This window comes from Ovis aries, chromosome 7, assembly GCF_016772045.2.
Source record: "Ovis aries strain OAR_USU_Benz2616 breed Rambouillet chromosome 7, ARS-UI_Ramb_v3.0, whole genome shotgun sequence".
Lineage (NCBI taxonomy): Eukaryota > Metazoa > Chordata > Mammalia > Artiodactyla > Bovidae > Ovis > Ovis aries.
The window spans coordinates 23,607,901-23,620,407 of record NC_056060.1 but is presented as its reverse complement, the minus strand read 5'-3'; the positions used below and the strand labels follow the sequence as shown (position 1 = coordinate 23,620,407).

Sequence of the window (12,507 nt, the reverse complement as noted above, 5' to 3'; positions counted from 1 at the left end):
AGTTATTCTACCAGTTGTTGAGAGAGGAATATTGAAGTATTTACCTATATTTCTAGATTTGTCTCTTTTCTTTTTAGTTCTAATTTTTGTTCCACTTATTTTTCAGCTCTGTTAGTTGGTACATATACATAGGATTGCTATGTCTTCTCGGTAAATCATCCTCTTCATCAGCAGATAATGTTTCTCTGTCTCCGGTAGTTTCCTTTGTTCAGGAGTCTGTCCACTTTATCTGATATTAATATGGCCATTATACTTTGATTAATGTTTGTTTGCATAATACATCTTTTTCCATCCTTTTACTTTCAAGGATGTCTTGAAATGTCTTATGTCTTATTTGAAAAGGATTTCTTTCAGACAGTTATAGTTGGGTCATGTTTCTTACTATACTTTTTGTCTGAACTGTTTTGTCACTGGTGTGTTCAGATCAACTTCTGCGTCTTAGTTTTTGTATGTAGATCACTTGCTTTTACTGTCTTGATATTTTAGGGCTTAGCCTTCCATTTTATTTGATTTTTTGTGCTTTTTTTTGGGTCCCCTATGTTTTTCCCTCTAATCTCCTGTGAGTTATTCAACATCTTCTAGGATTATACTTCAATTTATCTGCAGTGCTGTGTGTGTGTGTGTGTGTGTGTGTGTGTGTGTGTGTGTATCTTAGTTGCTCAGTTGTGTCTGATTCTTTGCGACCTCATGGATGTAACCTACCATAGAATTCTCCAAGCAAGAATACTGGAGTGGGTAGCCATTCCCTTCTCCAGGGCATCTTGTCAACCCAGGCACTGAACCTGGTCTCCCACATTGTAGGAAGATTCTTTTATGGCCTGAGTTACAAGGGAAGCTCCTATAGTGTTTAGATGTGTCTTATTGTATAGATGTTTTTATATGGTTGCTCCAGTTATTGCATTATACATAACAGTCTATTGGTAATATTATTTTACCTATTTGAATGAAGTGTATAAATATTGCCTCTCTTTACACCTAGTTATTCTCCCCATTCATAAAATAATTTTCTTTAGTATTTCCTCCATGTGTGTTTAGAGCCTCATTAGACAGTGTTATCATTATTTCCAGATATATAATTATATTATATTATTATATAACATATAAAATGCTATATTTTCACCAAATATAACTGAAGTCTACTGTATTCATCCATCTTTTTGCTTACTGTATTCTTTATTCCTTCTTGTTGTTTCAAGACTCCTTCCTTTATAATTTTATTTCTATTTATAGAGCTTCCATTAGACATTATTAGGATAGGTCTTCTGGTGACCACTTTCTTAGTTTTCCTTCATCTGAGAATGTCTCAATTTCGCCTTTACTACTGAAGGCTTATGGATTAATGGCCCTTCTCTTTCTGCAGTTGAAATATATTGTATTATTTCTTTCTGCTGCTGCTGCTAAGTCACTTCAGTCGTGTCCGACTCTGTGCGACCCCATAGACGGCAAAGCACCAGGCTCCCCCATCCCTGGGATTCTCCAGGCAAGAACACTGGAGTGGGTTGCCATTTCCTTCTCCAAGGCATGAAAGTGAAAAGTCAAAGTGAAGTTGCTCAGTCAGGTCTGGCTCATAGTTAAATCTGGAAACTAAAAAAAATTGTAACATTGTGATTTTATGTTTCATTCTAAAAATTATTTTGTATCCAACACTTAAAAGTTGAAGGATAGCTGACTGACAATGTTATGTTAATTTCTTCTGTAGAGTAAAGTGACTCAGTTATACATATATAGACTTTATTTTTTAGTTTCTTTTCCATTTTGGTTTACCCCTGGATATTGAATATAGTTCCCGGTGCTATTCAGTAACACAGATAATTTTTAAATTACAATTCTGTGTTTTTTAAAGCTAAATTTAATACAGTTCAAGGCTGACAACATATAAATCCTCTTCTGTACATAATCATAATGCTTAGAAATTCAGCCACAGAAGGGCAGCAAAAAGATGGGGCATGTTAATGAGAACAGTGAACTTTTCCGTAGTTCTCTATTTGGCCTCTGGAGGGCACTGCTGCTTAAATTGGAAATGGCTTTTCTGTAAAAGATCAGAAGAACCTCAGAAAACCGCTATGGTTTAAACAGATATTCTGACCATTTTTTACACAGTGAGATGTAAAGCATCTCAGACACCAGAGGTAGGCGTTTGGTTAAGACAGCGTCTCTTCCTAACAACCTCCCTACAACCTCCATCAGAAGAAATATAAATCCTTTGTCATTCTTATTCAGAGAGACCTGGGTTCAAGTCAGCCAGTCTTCAGACTCATTTGTGGGGAACCTGTTAGAAGGGAGCTCACTGCCGCTTCACTGCCCCACTATGACCCTGGTGTTCACCTTGATGCTTGAGATGCTCCTGTTTCTGAGTGAGTACTGCTCCATTTTACTCCTTTGTCCACACGTGGAATATTGCTCCGTGTTGAAGAGAAACTTTTTGTTTTAGCCGAGTTCACTGATTCAGCATTGATGTTTCATCAGGAGCTGGAGCCCAGTCAGTGACCCAGCCTGATGACCACATCACTGTCTCTGAAGGAGCCCGTCTGGAGCTGAAGTGCAACTACTCATCTTCTGTTTCACCATACCTCTTCTGGTACGTGCAGTACCCCAACCAAGGACTCCAGCTTCTCCTGAAGTACGAGTCTGGAGACAATCTTATTTCAGGCATCAAAGGTTTTGAGGCTGAATTGAGGAGGAGTGAGAAGTCCTTCCACCTGAGGAAAATACCAGCTCATTGGAAAGACTCGGCCAAGTACTTCTGTGTGCTGAGTGACACAGTGCCTGGGACTGCAGGAGAAGCTGAACACAAACCTCCTGGGACACCGCAGTTCAGCCTTTGTTATGTTTAGGAAGTTGGCATGCTCTGTGAAGGCGAACAGTACAGGCAATACAGAATCCTGGAAGTGTTTGGTTCCCATGGACATCTTAGATTTTTCTTTTCTTCATTTTTTCTTGTCTTTTCTATTCTTTTTCTTTATCATTTCGCAAAGGAAAGACTCCTGTTTTCTGAAATTTGGCAGTTTTGTCCTCTAGAATCAGAATTCTAGAGAAAATGAGGCCATAGAATTTTCAACAAGCTGGAGAAAGAAAGTTACTCCCATGTCATTTGGAATAGTGATGGGCTGAGATATAATAGCTTGAGGTTAGCCATGTGACTTGATACAACACAAGTCAGAGAATTTGCTTTACAGTATTAATCTCATCTCTCAAGCAAACAAAAAAACCCCAGGATAATGGCTTATTTCTAACTGCATTATCTCCAGACTATTTTGCTAGTATCCTAAGTGTTTTCTTTCCTTAAAGGACTTCAACTCTTTGACTAAAGCATTTGGGACTGGTGCAGCTAATCACTGCTGGCACTTAAGGATGTATATGGGTGACCTTTCCAAAGACAATATAGTGTGAAACAAAAAAGGCTTCTTTACTCATCAGTCCCCAATAATAGGCTTCCCAGGTGGTGCAGTGGTGAAGAATCTGCCTGCCGATGCAGGAGACACAGGGCACCCTCCTTAACGAGGAGGAAGATGAGGAGAGCCGTGAAGAGGTGGTTAAAGCATCTTACGGGGCAGTTCTTCTGGGCCTGTGTTTATCTTTGGCCAGATCTCTCTCTCCTTTTCCCACAGGAGACCTGTTTTAGGGTACTCCTGAGCGATGCCTGTGCATCTATTCACCAGGATGGACTCCAGCACAGAGCTGTGTGGGCTGCTTGGCATCGTCTGTTGTGAGGTGGTGCCACCTCCTTTTGAGCTCCAAGGAGTCTTTCTGTGCCTGTGCAGTTTTCCTTGACCTCTTGACCTCAGAAGTGGTCACTTTTTCACTCTAGCAGAGCTCAGCTCCTGCTGTTAATTGTCTTAGGTGCTGAGGCTGAGCTCCCTTTGACAGGCTAATTAGCATGACCGGTTAATGACTCTGAGAGCCGAGGGGTTGGGGCAAGGGCTTTATTTGGAAAGCTGGCTGACCGAGAAGATGGCGGACTAATGTCCCAAGTAGTCATCCTGTCCGGGTCTGGACGCCAGGTTCTTTTACAGAAGAGGGAAGGGAAGGTGAGGAAACAAGTTAAAAAGGCAAACTTAATCTTGTAAACGTCTCCTGGAATGGCAAGCCTCAGGCAGGGGATGTATCAATTTCTTCTTTCTACCATCCACAGGTGGACAGGTCATGAACAAAAAGCAGTCAGGCAGAGGGGCTGATTCTCTGAGGGAGCCCATTATGCACGATTATAATAACAAAAGCAACAAAAAGCAAGTCAAAGGAACAGTTCCACAGGTAGAATTGGTCCTTCCCTCAGTGCTTGGAGTGTGTAGGGAAAACAAAGCTTGAATTTTACTCTGCTTGACACATGCCAGCTGTCTAGCCCAGGGGCCCATCTACCTCCTGCCTCTGAAACTCATCCTGAGGTTTCCAGTGCTCAGTCGGGTCTTGCTCTTTGCCGTCCTGTGGACTATAGCCCACCAGGCTCCCCTGGCCGTGGGATTTTCCAAGCAAGAATACTGGAGCTGGTTGCCATTTCCTTCTCCAGGGGATCTTCCTGACCCAGGGATCAAACCCCCATCTCTTTCGTCCCCTGCATTGGCAAGTATATTCTTTACCACTCCATCCCCTGAAAAACTCTTTCAAATGGGGATTAGTAATAATAGAGGAGAATAATTTTGTGTGAAGAAAAGCTAAATCATTATTGGCATATAAGAAGCATGCTTTTTGATGAATATTCCTTTCAATCATAGCTCTGCCTTATTCCTTGATTCAAGCACTAGACATTTATGACCACAATGCAAAATACCTGTATTTGTATTGATTATTATTATCTTTCTATGTCGTTATCTTTATCCATAGCTCTCAGGAAAGTCCCCTGGATCAAACAGGGAGTCATAAACAAAACGTTAGATGGAAAATTTCGAAGTATAGATACCAGCTTTTTCTGACTTTTTTCCACTTTTATTGCCTAAGATTTATTTATTAATATATATCAGGAGAAAATATGAACGTCCATTTCACAAGTTCAAAATTATGTATAAAACATTGAATGTCACCTTTTTCCTCCACTCTCACCCCTCTTTAACCTGTTTTTAGTTCAGTTGAGACCAAAGGGTGGGGCTTCCTGTCACAGAGTGTCAGCTGAGCAGGGTTTCTTGGCTGAGCTGATTGGTTGCAGGAGCTGAACCATCCAGACAAGTCATGACACTCACCACCCAGGGTTTGCTATGTATCTTGTGAACATTTTCCAGAAACAAGACAGAGTTATGAAAAGGCTAGTGGACACCGTGCTGGGGCTTTTGTTTGCCCAGGTTTGCTGTGAGTTGGCGCTGCCCCACAGGGGAATCTGAAGGAATGAGCAGCTTCTCTTTTGTTGAAGGAGGGAGAGGAGCTGACAAGTCCTGCAGACTTTCTATCCTTATCATTTATGGGGCTGGCGTTATGGTATTTATGGGGTTATCATTATGGTACTTTCCGGGTTTTGCAGGAGCTCTGTGATCCTCACCTGTGACTGTTTCTCTCCTTCTCATCAGGTGTGAGAGGGATGGATGTGGGGCAGAGTCCCCCAGCCCTGAGTCTCCAGGAGGGAGCCAGCTCTACTCTGCGGTGTAATTTCTCCACCTTCGCAGACAATGTGCAGTGGTATCTTCAGAACCCTGGGGGCCGCCTCATCCACCTGTTTTACATTCCTTCAGGGACAAAGCAGGATGGAAGATTAAACGCCACCACAGTCCCTACAGAGCGCCGCAGCTCACTGCACATTTCCTCTTCGCAGACCACAGACTCAGGCACTTACTTCTGTGCTGCACAGCACAGTGCTCCCCAGGCACCTGCAGCCTCTACACAAACCCTCCGCGGGGCTCAGCCCCTCCTCCAGCCACAGTCACACCCTGAGGCCACCACAGGGCATTTGCAGTGCTTGATGTTACTCACCTACATCAGCACAGTTTTAACCACAGATACTTTTTGGCCCTACAGATTATGGACTTTGGTCTTTATCTTCCCTTCTCAGTCTGTGTCTCCATCTGCACTAGAAACTTCTAACTGGGAACCAGCAGAGTAGTTGATAAGAGGATAGAATTAAAATAAATATTTAACCACTTTTTCCCAGGTGGCTCAGTGGTAAAGAATCTGCTTACCAATGCAGGAGACGCAGGAGACATGGGTTTGGTCCCTGGGTGGGGAAGATCCTCTGGAGGAGGAAATGGTAACCCATTCGAGTATTCTTAGGAAACACTGGGAAATCTCATGGACAGAAGAGCCTGGCAGGCTAACAGTCCATGGGGTCTCAAAGAGTTGGACATGACTGAGTGACAGAGCATGCTTGCTAAACTCAAAAATGTTAAAAAGTGAAAGGAATTAAGTGAAATCACTCCAATAAAGATATTATCCAGCTTAGTTGCCTTCTCCAGAATGTTCACGTCTGCCTCACCATGAAGTGTTCCAACAGACACTGCAAATATTTACATGCCATCCTACCACTGTGGAAAGCAAACAAAAAAGGTTTGCTCAATGTTTAATATGAACTTAATAAGTTAAAACAATTAATTCTCTTATAATTCTGGGTTGAAGAAGTATGAAATCAATTTCACTGGTTACAGTCATGATCTTGGCTGGTTGATTCCTTCTAGAGGGTTTAAGGAAGAATCCATTTCCTTGCATTTTTCTAGCTTCTGGAGGTCACTTGATTCATTGGGTCATAGCCCTTCCTTGAATCACTGCAATCTCTTACTTCTACCACCTCAGCTCCTTTCTCTTCTGGAGTCAAATACTCTTCTGCTTCTAAGGTGTAGGAAATAAGTAAATAAACAGAAACTCATTTAATAGAGTTGGGAGAGCGGGAGAGCTCTCATACTCTGTGAAGATAACAGGGTTAAAGGGCAGAAGAAAGATGCCACCTCTTTTCCAGCCCAACACTGGGCCAGTAAAAAAACCATGGTCTCTGTTCACTTTGTGTGTGTGTGTGTGTGTGTGTGTGCGCGCGCGCGCGCGCGCAGGGGCTCCTCTTGTTGCGAGCACTGTCTCTAGAGGCCGTGGGCTCAGTAGTTGCAGCACATGGGCTCTCTAGTTATGGCACACGGGCTTAGTTGCCTGGTGGCCTGTGGGATCTTAGGTCCCTACCAGGGATTGAACCACATCTCCTGCATTGGAAGGCAGATTCTTAAGCACTGGACCACCAGGAACATCCCAATGTAAACAAATGTAAATGTCTGTTTGCAGTAGCCCTCCCAACTTCTTTTCTTCTCTATAAGACTGTTCTTCTCTCGTCCTGTGGGGACTTGCATGAAGCTTGCCATGGTTGCAGACCCCAAATTGCAATCCTTTGCTGATCCCAAATAAACTCATCTTTCTAGAGAAATATCTGATAGTCTTTTTTTTTTTCATCTCAGCAAAGGATGCATGGTTATGTATAGGACCTACCCAGATAATCCAGAATAATTCATATCAAGATCCTGCAACTAATCCCATACCCAAAGTCTACTTTGCCACATTTTAATCTAATTAAAACTTTTAAAATTGTATGGCAAAACCAATACACTATTGTAAAGGAAAAATAAAATTAAAAAAAAATTTATAATGGCCAAATACACACACACACACAAACACTTTAGAAATGGATTAATTAAAGTTTCTCTGATAATCTAAAAAAAAAACCTTTTAAAATGGAAACTTAGTTGACTTACAATACTATATTAATTTCAGATGTACAGCATAGTCATTTGATATTTTTGATAAATTATATGCCATACAAAATTATTATAAAATTTGATCATATTTCCTTTGGTGTACATTACAAACATAATTTATTTTATAACTGAGAATGTGTGCCTCTTAATTCTTTCCACCTAGTTCACTCCTACACTCACTCCTCTCCCATCCAGTGACCACTAGTTGTTTCATTGTGTCTGTGAGTCTGTTTCTCTTTTGTTATATTTGTTTGTTTTGTTTTTCAGATTCCACAGATATGTATTAAAATGTACAGTTTATTTGTCTCACTCTGACTTATTTCAATAAGTATAATACCCTCTGGGTCTATCCATGTTGTCCCAAATGGCAAGATTTTACTTTTTTATGGTAATATTTCACTATTTATATCTATATGGCTCTATCTATCTATCTATCATCTAGATCTTCTTTATCCATTCATCTATGATATGAATGAGCACAGAGATATCTTCAGTATCTTGACTATCGTAAATAATGTTTCTGTGAGCACTGGGGTGACTATATATTTTGAACTATCTCTTTTGTTCTCTTTGGATAAACACCCAGGAGTGGAAGTTCTGGATCATGCAGTAGTTCTATTTTTAATTTTTTTAAAAAAATTGTCAGTCAATTTGCTGTTATCTTTCCCGCCACAGCCACCAAGATAGGATTCCAGTCTCTATCTCTCCCCACCAAAAGGTGCTGCCTCCTTTCTGAACAACTGAGGAAGGATAAGACTCCAGGTCGCAGGCATCATTCCATTTTTAATCTGGGGAGGGCAGAGCAGGGAGACTCTCCATACTGCTTTCCACAGAGGCTGCACCAATTTATATTACTACCAACAGTGCACAAAGATTCCCTGTTCTCCACATCCTCACCAACCCTTGTTATTTCTTGCCTTTTTGATGACAGCCCTAGTAAGGTGATTTGCTCATTTGTTTTTCTGATTTGCGTTTTACTGATGACCGAAGATATTGAGCATCTTTTCATGTGCCTGTTGGCCATCTGTATACCTTTTTTGGTAAAACAGGTCCTCTGCCTAAATTAAAATAAGATTATGTTTTTGATATTAAATGCATAAATTCTTTATATATTTTGGATATTAAATTCTTGTCAACATGTTGCTTGCAAATATCTTTTCCTTTTCAGATTTCCTTTTCTTTGTGTTAATGGTTTTCTTCTCTGTGCAAGAGTTTAGTTTGATTATAAAAAATATTATAAAGATGAATGTCACAGAGCATGCTGTCTATATTTTCTTTTAGTTTTATGATTTCAGCTGTTACATTTTGAATTATTTTTATTCATGCTGTGAGAAAAATTTCTAGTTTCATTCTTTTACATGTAGCTGTTCAGTTTGCTCAAAACCTACTTATTGAAGAATCTGTCTTTGCCCCCACTGTATATTCTTGCCTCTTTTGTCATAGATTGATTGATCATAGGTGCATGGGTTTATTTTGGTTCTATTTTGTCCCATTTATCTATGTCTGTTTTTGTGTCAGTACCATACAATTTTGGATTACTGTGACTGTGTACCATATTTTCACATCAGAGGGTGTAGTATTTTCAACTTTTCTCCTTTTTTCTCAAAATTGCTTTGGCTGTTGAGGTCTTCTATGGTTCCATACAAATTTTAGGATTATTTTTTCTAGTTCTATGAAAAATGCCATGGGTAACTTGATGAGGATTGCATTGAATCTGTAGATTGCTTTGGGTGTATGGATATTTTAGCAATATTAACTCTTCCAGTCCATGAACACGAGATATCTTTCTATTTATTTGTATTGTCTTAAATCATTTTAATCAATTCTTACAGTTCACAAAGTACAGGTCTTTCAATTCCTTTGTTGAAATTATTGCTAATTATTTTATTCTCTTAGATTCAATTGTAAATTGGATGTTTTCTTAAATTCTTTTTCTTATAATTCATTATTAGTATATAGAAATGCAAAAGATTTCTATATATTAATTTCATACTCTGCAACTTTACTGAGCTTTACTTTCATTTATTTATCCTAATAGCTTTTTGATGGTACCTTACAATTTTCTATACACAGCATCATGTCATTTGGAAATAGTGGCAGTTTCTTTCTTCAAACTTGGATGCCTTTTCTTTCTTTTTCATATCTGATTGCTATGGCTAGGACTCCCAGTACTATGTTAAATAGAGGTGGTGAGATTTGCAGACTTGTCTTGTTTAAGGTCTTAGAGAAAAAGCTTTCATTTTTTAAAACAATTGATTGTGATGTTAGCTGTTGGTTTGTCATAAATAACCTTCATTATTTTGAAGTACATTTTCCCCATATCAAGTTTATTGAGAGCTTTTATCATGAGTGGATATTGGATTTTGTCAAATGCTTTTTCTGCATCTACTGAAGTAATTATGTGGTTTTTATCTTTCATTCTGTTGTTGCGGTATATCACATTGATTGATCTGAGGATACTGAATCATCCTTGCATACCTGGAATAAATCCTAGATGATCATGGTGTAGGATTACAAAGGGTCTTTTTAGAAGAGTTCTAGTTCCCTTGCTTATTGTTTCATTCTGTTGGGGTCTTAAATATTGCTGTGCAGTTGCTGTCTCAATAATAGATCCAATAAATAGTGCGAAAACAAAAACAAGCTAAACTCACGTCATCAGTGTGCAGACAAAAAATAAAAAGACAGCAGTATTAAGTGTGGGCAAAATATATAACACAATTTTCTAATTTAGAATCTATTTAAAGACATGGTCTCTTCAGTATAAAGGGCTCTTCTTGATTTGATGTTGCCATTATGGGAAAAAAGACAACTCCTTACACTGATTCAGTCTGAGGGTCAATATTTCAACAAGGCAAAATCTCCTCCTGTCTCAAGAAATCACTGGTTCAAGATGAAGACTTGGTTACTTATTTCAGTGCTCAGATTGATGTTCATAGGTGATGAAATGAATTTTTAAGAAGCTGTATACATTTTTTCAGTGTAACTTCTTTCTATGGCCACAAAGGGGCAATGCTGCTTCGGAGATTACTGTAATGCTTGTCCCACAAACACATATTCTTCAAGTAGCCATAAAGGATCCCTTAAAAATCTACTAAATTATTATCTCCTATTATGGTTCTGTTTACATCTATCAATCATGTATGAAAGTATGTAAGTTTCTATCTATCCATCCATCTACCTAGGCAGTATCTAGGTATACTGTAGTCTAATACTTTGAAAATATGGCTTTGAAAATCAACACTTCTCTTAATGATGCATGTTGTCCTCAAGGATATGGCCACATTTAGCTTCTCTAATATAAATGTATACCACACTTAGTTAATCTGTGCCTAGAGTTCAGTCCTCCACCTTTATGGGAAATGTAGTGGTATAAGTTCCAGTTCAAGTATCACCTTCATTAAAACTGTTACCTGGCTGAGTTGAGAAGCAGAGTTTATTACGTTTTTCTTTGTCATATCTTAGAGATACACATTTCTCCTTAGTAGCGTTTTTCTGATTGTACTTGAGTATTGGGCCTCAGTTAACTGAAGATGGGAACTGTCTCTTTCCTTCTTGAGATCCAAGTATTGAATATTAAGTAGTCACTTAGCAGCACTCATTAAATATATATTGAGATGCATTCATGAATGAATAAATGAAAAAGAAAACATATCAGAAGTCTAACAAACAATAAAATTTCCCCTTAGAATGATGGGGTAGATGGGATTAGACTGAGGAATGAGAACTTTTATTATTTCTCCTGTTGGACTGTCATGATATTTTCTTTGATTGAATTTGAGATGACATCAAATACAGAGAGAAAATTCTGGGCTTCAAAAACATGTGCTCCTTATATACTTTAACTTTATAAATAGATGGGGCAAATAGATGGGGAAAGAGTGGAAACAGCAGCAGACTTTATTTTGGGGGCTCTCAAATCACTGCAGATGGTGACTGCAGCCATGAAAGTAAAAGATGCTTGCTCCTTGGAAGAAAAGTTATGACCAATCTAGACAGCATTTTAAAAGGCAGAGACATTACTTTGCCGACTAAGGTCCATCTAGTCAAGGCTATGGTTTTTCCAGTAGTCATGTATGGATGTGAGAGTTGGACTGTGAAGAAGGCTGAGCGCCGAAGAATTGACTCTTTTGAACTGTAGTTTTGGAGAAGACTCTTGAGAATGCCTTGGACTGCAAGGAGATCCAACCACTCCATCCTAAAGGAAATCAGTCCTGAATATTCATTGGAAGGACTGGTGTTGAAGCTGAAACTCCAGTACTTTGGTCACCTGATGAGAAGAACTGACTCAGTGGAAAAGACTGATGCCAGGAAAGATTGAAAGGAGGAGAAGGGGACAACAGAGAATGAGATGGTTGGATGGCATCACTGGCTTGATGGACATGAGTTTGAGTGAACTCTGAAAGTTGGTAATGGACAGGGAGGCCTGGAGTGCTGCAGTCCATGGGGTCGCAAAGAGTAGTACACGACTGAGTGACTAAACTGAACTGATCTCTTCAATAGACTTTAATTTGTGTTTGTAATAAAAAAAAAAAAAAGAGAGAAAAGCTCATCTTGTGATTTCATGGGAGTCCCTCTCTTCGCCTTTGTAAAATAATGTAATCCCTGTTAAGATATCAAGTTGTCCTGATACATGATTTTTAACCTTCTCGGAAATGTGAAGAAAGGGGAGAGAACTTCTAAACTAAGCATATTCCATGTGGAAGGAGGGGATTTCTGCTTTTCAGTGAAAGTAATTTTGAGCAAGTCTAAGATAGAGAAAATTGGGAAGTGCTTGTTTTGAAAAAAAAAATAGCTTTAGTTAAAAGTACTTGTGAGAAGGTGGGGCCTCTTGAAAGAATTAAAACCGATGCGAACCTTAAGT

At 39.2% G+C, this 12,507-nt stretch overlaps 1 gene segment (V, D, J or C); it reads left to right on the top strand.

Moving 5' to 3' along the window:
- The first annotated feature begins 5,129 nt into the window (after positions 1 to 5,129).
- Positions 5,130 to 7,320, top strand: LOC114115804 (T cell receptor alpha variable 22-like). The segment is given in 2 exon segments: positions 5,130 to 5,277; positions 5,493 to 7,320. Coding segments are annotated over 2 exon segments (621 nt in total).
- Positions 7,321 to 12,507: the final 5,187 nt, after the last annotated feature.